Source organism: Lontra canadensis, unplaced genomic scaffold (genome assembly GCF_010015895.1).
Source record: "Lontra canadensis isolate GAN:19392208 unplaced genomic scaffold, GSC_riverotter_1.0 scaffold96, whole genome shotgun sequence".
NCBI lineage: Eukaryota > Metazoa > Chordata > Mammalia > Carnivora > Mustelidae > Lontra > Lontra canadensis.
In genome coordinates, this window is record NW_022631090.1 from 4,341,086 (window position 1) to 4,361,603 (window position 20,518).

The window sequence follows — 20,518 nt, forward strand, 5'->3', positions numbered from 1 at the left end:
AAAGAAATAGGTGCCTACTACTGAGGACTCTCCACTTGTACTACTAGAAAGACATCAAAGGCGCTCCTTCTCTAGACCAAGGCCTCCTTGTCCTGATTTTGCAAACATCTGCAACGTCTGCTGCCAGAGCTCCATGCTTCCTGCACGCCCAACTCCCTGGCACTTGGAGCTGGATGAGGCGTGTTTCAACTTTACACAGCTGGGTTCCCATCCTGCCACAGCATCCAAGGGCCATTTCCCACCCATAGAGAGCCTAGAAGGCAAGCTAGCTTCAGAGGCAAGCAAGGCGACAATTGGCTGGAACTGACAATCTGCTTCAGGATGAGGGGGTAAGGAAATGAAGTCATGGAAGCACAGCTGAAAGTGCAGGAAGGGAGCAAGCTGTGGGCTCAAGATGATCTAATGTCTACCTCCATTCACTTTCAGTAGGCCACATTTTCAAAAATATTTAATGCATTCATGTTTCCTCAGTGCAGAATCACTTCTGACTGGGCTTCCTCCTCTTTGCCAGGGCTTCCTCACTCAAGAAGGAAAATATTAAATGATACTTTATTGTATCCTCATATCTATTAATGATGCATCTCTCTCCCAGGTATCTTTAAATCCTTCTCCTTGGCGATGTGCCTGCTTTAGTAGCTGAAGGATAAATTAATGGGAGGTTGGTTTCATTTCATCTCATCTCCTTTCAAATGAGCTATGGCAAAGGAACTGGATCATAACTAGTGTCACCATTCAACTCAGATTTTCAAACAAGACTGTCCCAGTTGGAAATATTCTGTCCCATGGTCCATGTAATAATGCTCAAAACAGTACCCGTAAGATTGATCTGGGTACTCACAAACAAGGAACTGGGGAAAGAATTAGGCAGGAAAGGAAGGAGAATGACTTAGAGATGGAAGACTAAGCAAGACAAAAGGGAAAGTCACTGGTGGGTTTCATTCATTGACCCACTGGGAATATGACTAATACATATATGACCACAGCCTTCATGGCTTCACTGACTCTTTGTGTACCTAAGGAGCTGTGGAAAAGCTGACATAAATAACCTGATTTGGGCCCAAAACTTTCCCCTTGTGACTTTCAGTATCTAACAGACAGTAGACTAGAGGTATTAGACAAGGAGTATCACAGGCCATAGTGATTATTAACCTATTGTTTTTTATTTCATTTTATTTTAGTCTAAATATTTAACAAAGTGGCCATTTGAAAACAGTATGTTCTATGCTCCATCATTCCTTTAAGATCTACAAAACAAAAAAGCAAAACAAAAACAAGGCCTTCTGTACTCCTAGGAACTCCCACCACTGTAGTTATCTGAAAGGAACCTCAAGATCACCTAATCCAGTATTTCTCAAGTTTAAGTGCTCATAAGAATCATCTGGGAACATTTATAAAAAGACAGATTTGGGGGCCCTATCCCTGGAGATTTTGATTCAGTAGATCTGGGGTGTGACCCAGGAATTGATATTTTTCCAAGTCTCTGAAAGTTTGTGAAAGGCAGCCAGGTTTGGGAACCTCTGGCCATCCCAACCCCTCACTAGCATCATCATTATTATTACTTTTTTTTACATCACTAACAATAATACCTTGTAACTGTAGTTTTACCTTGTCTGTATGTTTTTCTATCTATTTCTCATTATATCCTCTCAACCACCCTGATAGATAACAAAGGCAGGTGTTACTAATCTCTTTCTACAGATAAGAGTATTACAACAGGGACACAAGATGTGGCCCATACATGCAATGGAATGTTATTCCTCCATAAAAGGGAAAAAAGTGCTGATACAAGGCACAACACAGATAACCCTTGAAAATATTTTTCTAAGGGAAGGAAGCCAATCACAAAAGACCACATGATGTATGATTCAGTTTATATAAAATGTATGATTCAGTTTATATAAAATGTCCATAATAGACAAATCTATAGAGACATAAAATAGGTAGGTTGTTGCCTAAGGTTGGAGGCAATGAGGGAAATGGGCAGTAACAGCTAATTGGTGAAATCTGGGTGAATAAAATGATCTAAAATTAGATTACAATGATAGTTGTACCACTTGGTAAATTTTCTAAAAACCATTGAATTGTACACTTAAATGCGTGATTTTTATGTTATACAAATTATACCTTAAAATGGTTGTTTTCTTCAGAAATGCTGTTTTGAAAAAAAGGTTATTCACAGTGATGATAAGGACAGACCTATGGTCATGTCGTTAGCAAGCTATAAACAAGGACAACTCAACAGTCATAGATATCCTTTACTGAGTGTTACTCTATGCCAGGAATAATAGTACACTTCATGTTCATTGTCTTATTTAATCCTCAATTAGTTATTTTCACTTTACAGATGAAAAACTGAGGCTCAAGGAGTCTAAATGGTTTCCCCAAGGTCACACGAGCTAGCAGGTGGCAGATCTTGGATTGACAATTTGATTCCAAGGATTTCTTTTCCTGTGATAACCTTCTGCCTCTATGACTAGAACCCACTAACTCTGATTCTTCATCAGGAATCTTTCCAAACTTTTCCAGTGTGAAGTCTCTTGGGGAGCAGTGTGTATGAATGTCTTTAATCTTTCATTCAACCTCCTCCAATGGTGAGTAAGGCAAGGGACTTCTCTCCTCCACTTCCTAGAAGGGAAGTTCCAAAGGACAAAACAGGAGAGAAAAGAACTTTTCCCTCTTTATCTTGCTTATCCCAGTACCCTTTCCCATCTGACTCTGCAGCAGTGGGAAAATGGGTCACATTTCTCAACACTAGCCTAGGGATACCCCAGAATTTCCTTGACTGCATGGGCAGTACTCAGGATTGGGAGGGGGTTGAGGGCCACTACAGCTTGTGGTTGTAAATGCTATATGAATAAATCCAACTGAAACTTATTTACATTCTATATAACCCAGGATGTACTACCATGCATCCAAGGGAGGAATCCAATGTAGCAGGACTCCAAAGTGTCAGAAGAAATGGTACAGTCTTCAAAATTACATTTATTATCTATACTGAACTGAGATTATCACAACACATACACACACACACACATATCCAGGAAGAAAAAGCAGTATCAAGGACTTGTCCTTGAGCAAGGTATGTTAAAAAAATGGATTTGTGGGGGGAGATGTGTGCATGATACTTCTCTTATATCAGACACAAGAACATTCTAATTCCTACTCTGAATACAATGTCCCTGGGTTCAGAATTCTGCCCTGGAATCTGTCATGGTCTTTAAAAAATTACAGCTAGGGGAAATGAGGACACACTAGGTGATTCAAGGTGCTTTGTGACAATTATTACAGAGACACCCCTCAAATTCACCCAAGATATGGATCTCACGGTGACAATACACACACCCTATCAATACTATGTTGGACAGCTCCCTCAACCTCACTCTGAGTCCTTCCAGTTTTCCCTGACTCTCCTTCAAGACAAGGGCTAGGATAGTCAATCCTCAGATGTGCAGAAAAACCCTAGGATTAACCTCTGCCTGGCCATCCAGCACACTGTCCACATGGTCTAAGCCTTCTCAGCATTGTTTTTCAAGGTCAGCTATGTGGCAAAACCTCAGACTTGAACCCTGAGACCCAGATCCAGTAGCTGTAGGAACACTGTCGTTTAGAAGTAACTGGCCCCAAATCACTTGACCTGACTTGAGAAACAGCAGCTATGTGTGAGAACGTGGTTTCGTGCAAGGGAAGCCCTCACGCTCCTTTGTCTGAGAGCACAAGAAACCTAGAAGCAGAGAAGTGGAGGCGGGGTTACTCCCACACCAAGTCATTTAATGTGCTGATTCCCATTCCCTGTTGGCTGTTTCATAATTTGGTTTCCCAAGAGATCTGCCTGCTCTAAACTCACCTGTGTCCGGGGAATGGAAGCAGAGGGTGGGGGAGAAGGGAGGGCTAGAGAGTTGGAGAGAGATCTGGGGAGGGCCATTTGCATGATCAGTTGCTTACATGTTATAGCCATTTAAAAGCGGGCATAGGGAGGCATCCACAATATGAAGGACTTGACGAAGTAAAATATTAAGCATGTGTCCCAAGATCTATTTTCTAAATAACTACCAAAAAAAAGGTGTTGTGAGTGAGCAGGCTCTGGTAAGAGCAGAGACTTCTCTCATTTCTAGGTTTTCAGCAACCTTGTCATAACATTCCATTGTAAAACCAAAGTCTAGAGACACTTGAAAGGAATTTAGGTACAGTGAGTCAGTTCCTATTCTAATAGAAAGAGTCTTTATTAAAATACCAGACATACCTCCAGCTTTCTTTGGTATTTCTCTCAATGACCTCAGCCTTAGGGACACACCCCAGAGTGGGCTTTTTAGAAGCGACAGATGAACAGTGACCACTTACCTAAAAGTATAATCCTTTGTGAATGTGACCAGGAAGTCCTGTTTTTAGGAGGCAGGTTTCCATGTGTTGCAATGTGCAAATAGCCTCTCAGCAGTCCAAAGGATATTTGGCTATCTTTCTGTGAACCCAGCCGAGGTTCCTTCCTTCTTTTACAGCCCTAATGAGTCATGGTCTGCCTCAATAATGTTACTTAGAATTAATTATGAGCAAGATCTAGAGTAAATGACACAATTCAGATTTCCCTTTGTATCCCGACAGAGAAGTACAATGCATTGTCACCACCATCCACGATCCAATGCCAGCAGAGACCGAAGGCCGTGAAGGCTAATGGCTAATGGCCCTGTCAACGCCTACCGACTCAGCAGTAGCAGCATCAACCTGGCGTTCTGACAAATCTATCCCCGAATTTGTTTTTTCAGCGCACTCCAAGAAATGTCAGCACGGCCAAGGATGCCACCCCCACCCCCCACCAAAAGCCACCACCCTTGTTTTACCTTCCTCCAATTCATCCATGCTTCCGATCTTCCTGGATCCATCAATGGTGTAAATGTAACGCACTCCCTGAGGCAGGTTGATGTTGTCAGACAGAGATCGAGTCAGGTCAGCCAGCAAGGCGTCAAAGCTGCGAAAACGGTCAGAGGACACAGCGTACACAATCCCCTTGAAGTAGCGGTCCCCATTGCGGTAGAAACGTACCTTCTTGGCTTTCTTCTCATTGCTCAGCGCCTGCAAGGTTCTGGTTCGGTAGAAGCTACAATGGGCACTGTGAGTGGGGCTGGGCAGCCCATTCATTCGTGAGCCTCGCATGTTCCTGGATGTCTTATCTCTTTCATCAAAATGTCCAAAATCAAGTTCCATATTTCGGGGGAACCTCAGACACCTGAGTGTTGGACAAAGGGGGGTGAAAAGAGGCAAGGAAAAAGGGGAAGAGGGGGAGAATTCAAATATTAGCCAGATCCAGTTTTGCAATCTGCTGCTTGTAAAAAGAACTGGTTGAAAAAAGCCCGTGACCCATCTGCTGCTTGCCCCTGACCTGCAGGAATATTGATCTTAATAGACAAGAAGGAGGGGCTGGGGGTGCTGTTGTGGTGGGGGGTTGGGGTGAGAGATAGGGAGGGAGGCACTCTGGGCGCTGTTCCAAACAGGGGAGAGGGAGGGATTTTGAAATTGCTTGAAATCCTGGGACTTATTGACAGTGGCTCCTATCAAATTGTAACTTCGGGCTAAATACATTAAAACTGGCATCTGTTTCCTCACACATGCCCACATGACTAACAGTTGTAAATGAATCCATAGCCTGACAAAATCCCCTTGAAGAGAATAGAAGGCGCTGGCTGACGTTCACATCTCCAGTTTAGGAAGCAATCTTTGTGCCTCAGTAAAAGGACTACGGAGGGGAAGATTTTTCTTTTATTCCAAACCCCCTTGCCTACTCTAATGTGTGCATCCCTCCCCACCCGACCCCCCAGAATAAACCAGGATTCTCCTTTAAAGGGACAGCCTCCAGGGAATAGCTGGTGTCTTTGTACTATTCATCGAACCCTTTCCCCACCAAGCTGGGGCAGCTTTCCAACATTCATAAGAAATAAGCTGGGGGAAAAAAAAGGATTAGAAAAAAATCAGTTATTTAAGAAGTTACTAGCTCTGCTTTCTCCCTGGTACCATTTGGTCACAAAATCATTTCCTTTCTTTTTTAATTTTTTTTAACATGTGCTCTATCCCTCCCCAACAAGGCAGCTGCATCTCTTAATGCAATAATTTAATCGTTGAAAGATTCCCAAATGAGTCCCTGGGAAGCATATGGGACCTTTCGAAACAAGCACACCTTTCATTGTTCTGGTTTTCTACCCTGACCGATGGGGCATTTGCCCCTCAAGGAAGCAATTCACCTCCAAACTTGTCTATTGCCCAGGTGCGTTAGCTGAGGCAAAAGATGGTCATTTGTCAGATTTGCTTTTTCCCCTTCTGCTGAGCCAGAAAGAGAGAAAGAGAGAAAGAAAAGAAAGAAAGAGAGAGAGAGAGAAAGAAAGGGAGAGAGAGAAAGAAACAGAGAAAGGGAGAAAGAATCAGAGAAAAAGGGAGAGAAATCCAAACATAAAACCAAACACAACAGAAGCCTCGAGCATTAGCAAAGGTAGTGACCACAGCCTAGGAACCCAACTATTAACATGCATCTCACAGATGGGGATAAAAGGACTCACAGAGCAAGCAGGGCTCAGCTGCTACACACTGCCACATCAAGATATTTGCAAGGGACCAGGAGGACAAGAGATAAAGGAGGACTGGTGCCTAGGAGGCTTGCCAGGCTTGATCCCCCTTTTCTTCCAATGTCACCATGACCTGTGCTGAGCTCAGCATTGTCTCTGTCTGACAACCTGCAGTGGTGAGAGACCCCACCTCCTCAAGACAAGTAGCAAGCATTTCCCCGGGCATGCCAGTAACACTTGGCTTTGCTTTAGAATCACGGGTGGTATTATTCTAAATCAACATCACAGTGAAAACAAATGAACATCAAACTCACTTTTCCAAAGGAAAATCCCAGGTAGAGGCTTAGGAAAAAATCCGATAGAATAAGGCAAAATAAAATTTAAGGGAAAAAAAAGGAGAAGGAGAAAAAGAGAGAGAGCTAAAGCGAGCCCTTTGCCTTGTGCTTTTACCGCTTGGCATCTGTTACATTCTGCCTAAAAATCACTGGAAAGCCCCACTCACCGGTTTTCTGCTGGTTGGGTGGAGATGCTGAGAGAAAGAAAACCAATCTCTCTATGCCTTTGTTGTCTGAGCTCCAAGCAAGAAATTCCTGCCAGGGTGGATAGATGCCTTCTAGGTCCTAGTGCCTTGTCCAGCTTCTCCCCTATAACTCAGGCTTAGTGAATCCCCCCAACTCCTATGATTAATTACATGCTTTTTTTTTTTTCAATTCACAGGCTGCATTAACAGCTAGAAAGGTTTCATTTATAACCAACAGGAAATTGCAGGGTGGCAAAAAGATTGCACAGGCAAGTGCAGAAGTTCTAATGAGCAATGTGCTAGCCCCCCCCCACCCTCTTTTTAAAAGAGAATTGGCAATTTCATTTGGCCAAAACCTTGGTCTAATCTGCCTGGGGACCAGACTCAGGCAGTCAAACCAGGCTTCTTAGAAATTGTAGCTCTCTTCCTCTCACCTTCTTAAGACAAAACAATCTAACCTGAACGTTCTTGAAGACATCTTTACTTCATCCATCCAACAACTGGTTGTTTTTGAAATAAGGTCAGTGGTGTAGACTACAAGGAAGAACAAAAAAGACAAGACAAGGGAAAAGATTTCCAGAATTTCATGGGGGATGATGTCGGCAAAAGAACCCCAAAGACCTTTTAGCTTGCTACAATAACCTGGTTAATAGGATCTGTGGCATTTACCTATGAGAGTCTGTGAGTTCAAATCCAACCCAGAGACCTTTCCATGTGAAGTGAGTCTGATGGCTACAAGATAAACATTAATGGCTCCTCAAACTTCCTGTTGGTTATGAAATGTCTTCTTTATATCAAATATGTTAGAAAAGGGAAGGAAGCAACCACATTAAATGTATTAAATCAAATCAAACTATAAGAAAAAGAAGGGAAAGGTGAGAGAGTAAAGGAGGGGTGGGCTATTATCTTCACAACAGAGGCTATGTGTATTAACAGGCAGAGTCTTGAAACACCCGTGACTCCATTGTCGCTTGGCTTCCAGAAAGCTCAGAGCTAATAGCAGGGTCCTTAATGATCTTCTATATGATTCCTAATACAATTCACCCTCCTCTTTAGATACAGCTGTTGATGACTAAGTAAGCATTTTTTTGATGCATGTGTTTTACTATAAGATGCCTCAAAACAGGATAAAAAAAATGACATTCCTTTTCGGGAAGGTGTTGGCAAAGGAAGCCTAAGCTGTCCATGTCAGGGGGTAGACAGCCCCCATGTGCAACCTGCCTCATCAAGGTTGTCCAGCTTGCTGTTGCTCTTCTGGCTGCCAAATAACTAGCTCAGGGGATCGCCTGTGTCCGGTGTGTTCTCTTCCATTTGTCTCTGCCTTACATTGTGGCCATCTCCAGAAAGATAGGGGTTATTCAGGTCAAGGGCAGACACATATCAAGGAATAAGGGCAGGAAAATATGGAAATTCTGGACAATAGTTGTAGCTTCCTGGTCGAGCAAGGTCAATGTCTTAATTTTTTTTTAAAATTGTACATCATAAGTGTTTCATAAATATAGGGTGATTGGCATTGTATCAGAACTCAAATATTTTTTTATTTTCTGGGGAGGATAGAGGAATGGATGGGATGATAAAACTTAAAGGTAAAAGGTTTAGAATAGATTTTAGAAGGGATTTCCTCATGATCTAGACTTTGCAACATTACTGTGGAAGCTGCAAGTTGTCTTTAGGAGACCGTCTGAGGTAGATGATTTTGTGTTTACATCCATCAAAGAGCAGACAGGTGAACAAGATCAAGGTTTCCCCTTGTGAGGTATGTGGATGTTAATGGGTAGTCTTTAAAAACAGACAAAAATGGTTCTTTGGTCAAAAATGTTTAAGAAGTGTGGGGATAAGCTAAATTTGTTTTCTTTACCATAAAATTTCTCCTTTAATATGCATAAAATATGGCATACGTCTCTAAAAAGGAATTCAGTATAAAGGGCTTCCTGCTTTAAAAAAAGAAAGAAAGAAAGCCAGCAAGCTCAGGGGCGCCTGGGTAGCTCAGTCCGTTAACCATCTGCCTTAGGCTTAGGTCAGGTCCCCAGGGTCCTGGGATCAAGCCCCATATCAGGCTCCCTGCTCAGCTCCATCTCCCTCTGACACTCCCCCTGCTTGTGTGCTCTCTCTCTCTCTCAATCTCTTAAATAAATAAATAAAATGCTAAAAAACAACAACAACAACTCAGAACCTCTTTTTCCAGAGCATCTCATGGACTAATGTTTTGTGGATCAACGTTTTGCAAAAAATGAGCTAGATCATTTCACAAATATGCTTCCTCTCAAAGAGCTCTCAGCTACTCATCAGGATTTTTCTCTCACTTCCTCAAAAAAGGAGAATCAGTGCCGGAAAAGAAGAGCTTAGGCATGAGTCCAGGGATAAAGTATATCATTATATATGGAAGTTAACTTTGACATCAAGGGAGACTCATGTTTGAGGTCTCAATGGAGTGAAGAGATTGAAGGGAAAAGATTGTGGGAAAAGTAGCAGTGAGACCTTTTTGAGTAATTCCCATGTGCTCACACTCACTGTCCCTGGAGAGCTTAAAGACTCACTGAGACAGGACAAAAATCATGAAGGGGAAAGACTTAGATCGTTCTTGATATGTTATGGTCTTGGTTAATCAAATTCCGCTTAAAGATCAGGATCAAGGGGTGCCTGGGTGGCTCAGTGGGTTAAGCCTCTGCCTTCAGTTCAGGTCATGATCCCGGGGTCCCGGGATTGAGCCCCACATCGGGCTCTCTGCTCTGCAGGGAGCCTGGAGCCTGCTTCCTCCCTTCTCTCTCTCTGCCTGCCTCTCTGCCTACTTGTAATCTCTCTCTGTCAAATAAATAAAATCTTTAAAAAAATTTAAAAAAAAATTAAAAAAAAAGATCAGGATCAAATAGCAAGACCATTCATCACACACACACACACACACACACACACACAGAGTAACTAGAGTACATTACCTATCAAAAACACAGAGAATAGGATCTGGAGTAGGACAGTGTAAGCAATAGGAAGTGAAGCTGAAAATATATACAAACTGTTTACAGGAACCACAAAAGTATAAAGTACATAGGAATAAATCCAACAAATATGTATAAAACCTTTATTGAGAAAATCCTAAAATGATTGAAGAACATAACAGACATTGTAAATAAATGTAAAACCAGACCATGTTTATGGATGGCAAGAAGCAATGTTGTAAGGGTATCTACCCTCCCTAAAGTAATCTATATCTATATATGAAGAAATTCAAATAAAAACCCCAAGAAAAATTTTTGTGAAATTCATAAATATCTGTTGTGATGAAATATCTGTTATTGTAAGGCTTAAATGAGTAAATATATGTAAAGTGCTTAGAACAAACCCTGGCACATAGTATATATGATACAGGTATTAGTTTTTATTTTCCCTAAAATATTCACAGGGCATCTCCTTCATTCCTTTCAAATCTTTGCCCAAACAACAACTTCTCAACAAGACCAACCCAGACCACCCTATTTAAAGTTACAACTTTCTCTCTTGAGGAAGCACTCCTAATTTCCTTTATCTTGCTCTATTTTTTCCATAACATTTATCATCTTCCAACATACTACATAATATACCTCTTTATTATGTTTATTATCTATCTTGCCAAATAGAATATAAGCTCCACAAGGCCAGAAATATTCTAACAGCTTAAATGAAATACAATTCACCACACTGATAGTAACATCTTTGTTTTTATTTTTTAGAATTTATTTATTTATTTGAGAGAGAGAATGTGTGTGTGTATGAGAAGAGGGAAGGGCAGAGGGAGAGGGAGAGTGTCTCAAGCAGACTCCCTGCTGAGTGCATAGCCGAATGTGGGGCTCAATCTCAGGAACCTGAGATCATGACCTGAGCTGAAATCAAGAGTCGGGTGCTTAACTGACTGAGCCACCAAGAATTTAAAAAATTCTTTTTTAAAATTGTTATTATTTATTTATTTGACAGAGAGGGAGAAAGATATATCACAAAAAGGGGGTGGGGAGAAGAAGCAGGCTCCCCTGCCAAGGTGAGAGCCCAACACAGGACTCAATCCCAGGACTCTGAGATCATGACCCAAATGAAAATAGTCACCTAACTTAGCCACCCAGGTACCGCTTAATACTATATGCAATGCCTAGAACAATGTCTAATACATAGTAGGTCTGGGTATTTTTTAATTGGATTCAGTAAGGGAAGCATGGAATATTCAAAAGATGGTATTGGGACAATTAACTTTCATATGAAAAAAATTAAATTAGATCCACGCTTCACACCATCATAAAAATAAACTCCAGATGTCTTAAAGACCTGAATATAAAGAACAGAACTTTACAATTATTAGACTAAAATATGGGAGATTCTCTTTCAAAAAGCAGAAATCTCATAGGGAAATATTTGTAAATTTGATTACACGAAAATGTAAAGCTTCTGAAGGTGAAAGAAAGCATTCAAACATTAAAAGATAAGTAACAAATTGAGAAAATATATTTAAATCTTATGTAACTAACAAGGAAAAATGTCCTGAGATATATAATATAAAGTTATATCAATAAGGCAAAGGCAAAACTCCAATAGAAAAAAAAATGAGCAAAGGTTTAGTCCAGGTTGTTCACAGGAGAGGAAACCTTGATGGCCAGTAAACCTGTGAAAATATGCTCAACCTCATACATAACTAAGGAAATCCTAGTTAAAACAGAAATTACATATTTTGCAACCATTAGATTGGTAGAAATTTTTAAAATATGGCATAGCGGGTACAGACAAAAACAAAAAACAGCTGGAACTCCCATACAATGTTGGAGGAAACAAATTGGTACAATTTTGGAGAGCAGTTTTGGGCAGTAGCTAGTAAAGTTGAAAATGTGTATCAATCTACGATACAGAAATTTCATTTCTAGATGTCCATGCTAGGGGAATGCTCACACATGGGTTCAAAGAGACCACTACAAGGATATTTATAAAGGTATTATTTGAAATCTGTGAAAAAATGGAAACAACCCAAATGCCCGTCATCAGCATACTAATTTGATTAGTGGTTATTCATACGTGGAATGTTATACGCAGTGAAATAGAATAAATGAGTGTTAAGTGTAAGTGGTGGTGCACAGTCTTGTGCAGCCCTAAGTTTTCATTTTGCTGCTAATGAAATGCCCAGGAGAGCAATTGCAGAGTCATATGATACTTGTATGTTGAATTTTATGAGTGCTAAATTTTCTTCCAGAATGGCTTAAAATCTTATTTTCTCACCAGCAGTGTATGAGAGATCCAGTTCCCGTACATCCTCACCAGTGTTCAGGATTTTTATTTTAGCCATTCTAATAGATGTGTCGTGATATCACTCTATGGTTTTAATTTGCATTTTCCCCAATGTGTCACAGTGCTGAGTATCTTTCACGTGCTCGTTTTCCAACTGTGCATCTTGTTCAGGGAGATGACTCTGCCTTTTCCTCATTTTCTAATTGAATTGTTCGAGTTTGTTTTAAGATTTTATTTTTACGTGATTTCTAAACCCAGCACGGGACTCAGACTTAGAACCTTTGAGATCAAGAGTCTTCTGCTCCACCAACAGAACTAGCCAAGCATCCCAATTTTTGTAATGTTGAGTTTTGAGAGTTTATTATATATTTTAGATATAAGCCCTTTGTCAGATACATGGTTTGCAAATATATTCTCTCCGACTGTTTCTTGCTTTTTCATCCTCTTGACATGGTCTTCCGTAGAGCAATAGTTTTAATTTATTTTTAATTTTAAGAATTGTGCTTTTAAAAAGATCTTTGTATTTGAGTATAGTTGACACACACAAGGTTACATTAGTTTCAGGTGTACGATACAGTGATCCAATACCTCTATACGTTATGCTCTGCTCACCACATGTGTAGCTACCATCTGTCACTATACAACCCTATTACAATGTCACTGACTATATTCCCTATGCTGTGCCCATTTAGTCCCATAACTGGAAGCCTCTATCTCCCATTCTCCTTTACCCATTTTGCCCAGCTGCCCATCTCCCTCCCCTCTGGGAACCATCAGTTTGTTCTCTGTGTTTATAGATCTGATTCTGCTTTTTGTTTGTTTATTCATTTTGTTTTTTAGATTCTACATATGAGTGAAATCATACAGTATTTGTCTTTTTCAGTCTGACTTATTTCATTTAGCATAATGGCCTCTAGGTCCATCCATGTTGTAAATGGCAAGATCTCATCCTTTTTTGTAGGGGTGTGTGTGTGTGTGTGTGTGTGTGTGTGTGTGTGTGTGTGTATACCACATCTTCCTCATCCATTCACCTATCAATGGACACTTGAGTTGTTTCCAGGTCTTGGCTACTATAGATAATGCTGCAATAAACATAAGGGTGCTTCTATTTTTTCAGATAAATGTTTTCATTTTCTTTGTGTTAATACCCAGTAGTAGAATTACTGGATTATATGTTCTATCTATTTTTAATTTGAGTTGAAGCAACTCCATACTGTTTTCTTTTTTAAAGATTTTATTTACTTATCTGAGAGAGAGTGTGTGAGAGTGAGCGAGAGAGAACACAAGCTGGGTGAGAGGCAGAGGGAGAAGCAGACTCCCTGCTGAGCAGGGAGCCTCTTTCGCTCCATCCTGTTGGGACCCCAGGATCATGACCTGAGCCGAAGGCAGATGCTTAACAAACTGAGCCACCCAGGTGTCCCTCCATACTGTTTTCCACCGTGGCTGCATTAACTTACATTCCCACAAACAGTGCATGAGTGTTCCTTTTTCTTCACATCCTCACCAAAATTTGTAATTTCCTGTTTGTTTGTTTGTTTGTTTGTTTGTTTTATTCTAGCCATTCTGACAGGTGTAAGGTGATACCTCACTGTGGTTTTGCTTTGAATTTCTTTGACAGTTAGTGATGTTGAGCATCTTTTCATGTGTCTTTTGGCCATCTGGATGGCTTCTTTGGAAAAATGTCTATTCAGGTCCTCTGTCCTTTCTTTTAATGGGATTGTTTGGGGGTTTGTTTTGTTTTGTTTTGTTTTGTTTGGTGTTGAGTTGCGTAAGTTCTTTATATATTTTGGATTTTAACCCCTTACTGGATATATCATTTGCAAATATCTTCTCCCATTCATTAGATTGCCTTTTTGTCTTGTTGATGGTTTCCCTTGTTATGCAGAAACTTTTAATTTTGATGTAGTCTCGTTTGTTTATTTTTACTTTTGTTTCCCTTGCCTTTAGGAGACCTATCTAGAAAAAATGTTACTGATGTCAAGAGAAGTTACTACCTGTGTTTTCTTCTAGGATTTTTATGGTTCAGGTCTCACATTTAGGTCTTTAATCTATTTTGATTTTACTTTTGTGTGTGGTATTAGAAAATGGGCCAGTTCCATTCCTTTGCATGTAGCTCTCTGTTTTCCCAGCATCATTTACTGAAGAGACTGTCTTTTCCCCATCATATATTCTTGCCTCCTTTGGCATGGATTATTGACCATATAAGCATGGGTTTCTTTCTGGGCTATTCTATTCTATTCCATTCTATTCCATTAGTCTATGTGTTTTTGTGCCAGCACCATACTGTTTTGATTATGTTAGCTATATGGTATAGTTTAAAATCCAGGACCATGATATCTCCAGCTTTATCCTTATCTCCAGCAATTTCTCAAGATTGCTTTGGCTATTTGGAGTTTTTTGTTGTTTATGGCTTCTGCTTTTGGTGTCATGTCTAAGAACTCTTCAAGAAGCCTAGGTCCTGAAATTTTCTCCTGTGTTATATTCTAAAAGTTTGATAGATGTATGCTTTACATTTAAATCTATGCTCCATTTTGTGTCCATTTTTGTTTAAGCTGTGAAGTTTAGATTGTAGTTCATATTTTTTTTGGTCTGTGGATAGGTAGTTGCTCCAACACCATTTGTTAAAAAGATTATCTTTCCTCCGTTGAGTTGCTTTTTCACCTTCATCAAAAGTCAATTGAATATATTTATGTAAGTCTATTTCTGTGTTCTCTATTCTAGCCCATGGATTTGTGTGTCTATTCCTTCTCCAATACCAAACCATCCTGATTACCAAAGCTATAAAAAAGTTTTGAAATCAGGTAAACTGATTTCCCCCATTTTATTCTGCTTTTTCAGATTTGTTTTGGCTATTCTAGGTCCTCTGCCTTTCCATAGAAATTTTATAATAATCTCGTCTGTATCTATCAAATATCTCATTTTTGATAGAAATTGTGTTAAACCTATCTACCAATTAGAAGAGAATTGACATCTTTCTATTTCTCTATTGAGTCTTCTAATCCATGTACATGATATGCCTCTCCATTTATTTATATTTTCTGTGATTTCTTTCCTCAGTGTTTTATAATTTTCAGCATACACATCCTATACATGTCTTGTTAGATATATACCTAAGGTTTTTTTTAAAGGATTGTATATGCTATTGTACTTAAAATTTTGCTTTCTGCATGTTCACTGTTAGTAAATAGAAATACAATTGATCTTTGTATATTGACCTGACACTTTGCAAATGTGCTGAATTCACTTACTAGCTCCATAAGTTTTTTTGTAATTATCTTGTGATTTTCTATATAGATCATGTCATCTGCAAAAAGAAGATGGCTTTATTCCTTTCCAAACAGAATACCTTTTATTTCATTATTTGCCTTATTGCTGGGGACCAAGTCTTCTATAGTTCTATTTTGAAAAGCAGTGGTGAGAATGGACATCCTTAACTTGTTCCCCATTCTTAGATGGAAAACATTTAGCCTCTCATTATTAAGTGTGACATTAACTATAAGTTCTCCTCCTCCTCCTCCTCCTCCTCCTTCTTCTTCTTCTTGTAGATGTTCTGTATCAAGTAGAGCAAAGTCTCCTTTATTCCTAGAGTTTTCTGAGGCTTTGAAAAAAATTATGAATGAATGTTGAATTTTGTCAAATACTTTTTTCTGCATGTATTGATTTGATCATGTGATTTTTTTCTTCTGTAATCTGTTAATATGATTGAGTACATAGATTTTCAAAATCTGTATACTTTTGCATATTTGATATATTTCTCACTGATTTTTAGTTTGAATCAAATATGAATTGTCAATATTTTTTCAAAATTATGAAAAATTACACAGACAAGTAAAAAAAGAAACAGAGTTAGCAATCAGGTAATCAAAATATTTGACATAAAGCATACACAGGCAGAGACAAGAAGAAAAAAAACTAGTTAGAAAATACAGTATACTCAACTCTGCCTTCATAATAGAATCAAATAGGAGGCTTTTACAAACTCTTCTTGACTATGATTTAATTGATCTGGTACTGTTCCCAAGCATTAATACTTTCTAAAGCTGCCCTAGTAATTCTAATGTATAGCCAAAGTTGAGAATCACAGGCAGAGCAGAAAGAACCTAATAAGGTAATCTTTGGAGTCATATCTGATTTGGGATCCAGGCAATCCTTGTATGACCTTAAGAAAATTAGTGGAGTCTATCTATAAAATAGGGATAATATAAGGGTTGTTTTAAGGAATAAATGAAACATCATATGTAAAGTTCCTTGCAGTATGCATAGTGTGTGTAAAAATACATTTATCAGACTCCCAGAATATAGAAATATCACATACAACATATAAGAAGTATCCATAGAGGGAGGGATAAAACCCTTCTTTGCCTTTCCTCCTCCCTACTTGCTGAAATGTGAATATCATTTGTGTGCAAGCAGCCATGTTGCACCCGGAAGTAGAAGGCAGGTTTTGAGAATGGCAGAATGACAAGACAGACTGGAGCCTGGTGATCATGGGGCAACCATATCAGCCCTGAGAAACTTCTTTACAAACTTCGTTTATGTAATAGAGAAAAAAGCTTCTATCTTTTTGAGCCACTGATGTTTACTGTTTCTTCCCTTTTTCTATTCTGCCTGATACAACAATAAAAAATGATGCAACACATAGTCATGTTTGAAGCCACTCTTGATGGGCCAAAAACTGAGAGGGATGTGTGAAAGATGGGGAGTAGGTGGGTTCTGATAAAAGGAGGAAGCCATAGCCTAGGACACACATGGGAGAGAATGTTAGAATATTCTTATAGATGAAGAAATCACCACAGGAGCTCTCCATGCCAAAAGATAAAAACTAGGGTGAAAGAATTGTCTTAAAAGCAACTACTCAGTATCCCAGGAAGAAAAGCCAAAAGACTTGAATTTTGCCCATCACTTTTGCCACCACATGCAGTAACAGAGGGATCTCTCTTCAAGTGAAACCAATGAGTATGGAAGCTTAGTATAGTATGCTGGGTGATGGACAATGGCCAAACAGCATTTATGAAAAATAGAGAGGCACGCAGATTTATCAAGGTGCCCTTTTCATGGCATGTTCTCCAGCTCATCCACTCTGATTGGAAACAGAAGCTCTATCTATTCTGTTCATTCTTTGAAATAGGTTGCCCAAACAGAGGGAACAGGTAGTCTAAAAAGAAATCTCAACTATAGAGAGAAGCATATAATAAGAGAGTCATCAAACACTTAAAGAAAATAACATGAAATATAGACAATAAACTCAACAAATAAAAAGACTTTCATCAGACAAATGGTCTTGAGAGAAAAATCATTCAGAACGTAAGCATAAAATGATCATAATTTTAGAATGGTAAAAAAAGGTATCACATCTATAAAAGAACAAGTATTTTTGAAACAATAATGGGTAAATATTAAAAAATAAGAAATTTTAAAAATAAATATCATGGAGGGGTGTCTGGGTGGCTCAGTGGGTTAAAGCTTCTGCCTTCAGCTCAGGTCATGATCCCAGTGTCCTGGGATCAAGCCCCACATCAGGCTCTCTGCTCAGCGGGGAGCCTGCTTCCTCCTCTCTGCCTGCCACTCTGCCTACTTGTGATCTCTTTCTGTCAAATAAATAAATAAATAAATCTTAAATAAATAAATAGATATCATGGATAAAATTAAAATGTAAATGAAGGACTGAATAAAGATTTGTAAGGGATACAAGTAGAGATCAAATCAAAGAACTGGAAAATTGCACTCGTGCATTCTCCTAAAGCATAGGATAAAGGAAAGGATGGTAGAAAGTAGTAAAGAAAAGGTGAGATGCATGAAGGACAGAACAATCAAGAAATTTCCACATTTGTGTAATAGGAGTTCCACTGAATAAAAATTAAGAGGATAGATGGGAATCAGTATCTGAAGAATGAACAACAAAACAAACAAACAAAAAACCAAAAACACTTCCTAGAATTGAAGCCATGAATACTCAGATTGAAAGGACCCTTTAAGTGACAAGGAGGAGGACTTATAAAAACAAGAATGGTAATTAGAAAACAAAACATTAAACCTAGACACATCACAGTGTAATTTTGGAGCATCAAGGATAACAGGAAAATACTAGAAACTTTGAAAGATGAGGATCACCTACAATGGGACATAGAAGTCTGACATCAGACTTGCCATTAGCAACATCAGACACGAAAGCAATAGAGCATTTATCTTCAAATTGTTGAGTAAAAATAATGTTGAACCTTGGATTTAATATCATGTCAAACTATTATATAATTGGGAGAGTTCTCTCCCACTTTGGACACAGGTGAATCCAGAACACTTACCGACCACAGAAACTCTTAGAAATAATTATTAGAGAATATACTTCGGCAAAAAGAAACTTAATTTGTGGAAAGTAATGGTGTTAAGGAAACAATGCAAAATCATTTGTGTACATTATAGAATTACAAAATTATTGTAAAAAATATGAGATGCAACTTATGTCCAACATGGGAGAAAGTATGGCAAGTGTAAGGTCAGTAAAAGGTATTGCACACAAATTTTGTTCAAACCAAGCAAAACATTTTGTTCTCATTCTACATCAACAAAGAGAATGTGAATGCTTAGGTCATTTTTCCAGAAATTTAGAAGGGCATGAGGGATGTCTGTGGTCACCGGACTAATTTAAATCCCAGGAAACAAATTCTAGAAAGAGATCCATTCCTGCTCTAAAATATCCTTGTGTGGAACAAAATGAAAGAAAGCAGAAAACTGACCTATACAATCGATCCCTTCTCACAAGATTTCATTTACAAAATAGTTCCTGAGCCTCTGCTCTGTGCCAGGCTGTATAGGCACTGAAGGGAGCAACACTGAAAAGACAAAGAGGGGGGCATCTGGCTGGCTCAGTCGGTTAAACGGTTGCCTTTGGCTCAGGTCAGGATCCTGGGGTTCTGGAATCAAGTCCCAAATCAGGCTCCCTGCTCAGCAGGGAGTCTGCTTCTTTTTCTCCCTCTGACCTTTCCCCTGCTTGTGTGCTCGCTCTCTCTCTCTCTCTCAAATAAATAAATAAAATCTTTGGGGGAAAAAAAGAGAAAAGACAAAAAGGAAATGGAAAATCCTTCTCTTTGAAGATCTGGCATTCCTGATGGAATCCTTCAGAAAAGAAGAGAGCTTTTAGATGAAGCTAGTAAATGAAAGACGTAGGTGAGGGACAGACCCACATGGCATTTTAGAAAGCTCAATGCGGTAGTACAGGAGGACATTGTACCCCAAAAATCTGAAAGCAGAGAAACCAAGAAGCTAAGGCAGTCATTACAGACATTTAGTGAAAGTGGCTTTGTGGAAGCTGGGAGGGACAAGCATGGGAAATCGGAGTAAGGTTTCTGTAATCAAACTCTAGAGATTCTATCTTTTGTTGCATATTTAAAATATAGTTCTCTCTTAAGAAGCCGTGTGACATAGTGGAAAGAGTATAGACTTTAGTTAGCTGCATGACTCCAAGAAAGTTATTGAATCTCACTGAGCTTCGGTTTACTCAGCTACAAAATGTAAATACGAATAAGGCCAACCCTGTAGGAATTTTGCAAGAATTAAATGAAATAACAGATACAAAGTTTGGAGCCCATAGGTGGTGATATTAAATACTAACTATGATTTATAAAGCTGCAGTTAAAAATTACCCTACAGATATGTTATTGAATTTGTGTGTATGTCACCTAGTACAGTTGCTATGGCTACATAACTAATTACCTGAAAACCTAGAAGCATAAAGCAACCACTTATTATGGCCATGGATTCTGTGGGTTGGGAATTTGGACAAGGCCCAGCAAAGATGCTCCATAATACCTGGGGCCTCCCCTGGAATCCCAGAGGCTAGGAGCCAGAGCCAAACTCGAGACTAGTTCACTCACTCACACATGTCTGGTAGTTGATGCTGCCTGTCACCTAAGGGCCTCGGGTCCCCTCCATATTGAGCCTATGTGGTCTCCCTACGTGGGCTAGTTGGGCATTGCAGCTGTGTCAGTGATGTGTCTTTATGACGTATCTTTATGATGATCTTTTGTATCTTTATGATGTACCATATCTTTATGATGAACTAGCTTCAGAAATAACATAACCTCACTTCTATTGCATGGAATTGATTGGAGAGGTCATAAGCCCCTCTCCAGACTTGAAGGAAAGAAGCATAAAGCCCACCCTGTCAGTGGGAGGAGTATTGAGATCATAGTATAAGAACACATGAGGTGAGAGACTCTGT

At 39.3% G+C, this 20,518-nt stretch overlaps 1 protein-coding gene across 6 annotated transcripts in view; it reads right to left on the minus strand.

Annotated features, from left to right (window-relative positions):
• DCX (doublecortin) overlaps nt 1-20,236 on the minus strand; it is a 114,919-nt gene extending 94,683 nt beyond the window's left edge. For 3 of the 6 annotated variants that reach the window (XM_032837104.1, XM_032837100.1, XM_032837105.1), the window contains exons 1-2: nt 7,048-7,143; nt 4,833-5,218 (exon numbers count right to left, since the gene is read on the minus strand). In XM_032837104.1, the coding sequence (XP_032692995.1) occupies nt 4,833-5,196 (364 nt within the window). In that variant the 5' untranslated portion in view covers nt 5,197-5,218; nt 7,048-7,143. Of the gene's footprint in view, nt 1-4,832; nt 5,219-6,539; nt 6,629-6,859; nt 6,938-7,047; nt 7,144-20,175 lie in introns of those variants that run through there. The other 3 variants (XM_032837101.1, XM_032837102.1, XM_032837103.1) reach the window with 3 other exon arrangements.
• Nucleotides 20,237-20,518: the final 282 nt, after the last annotated feature.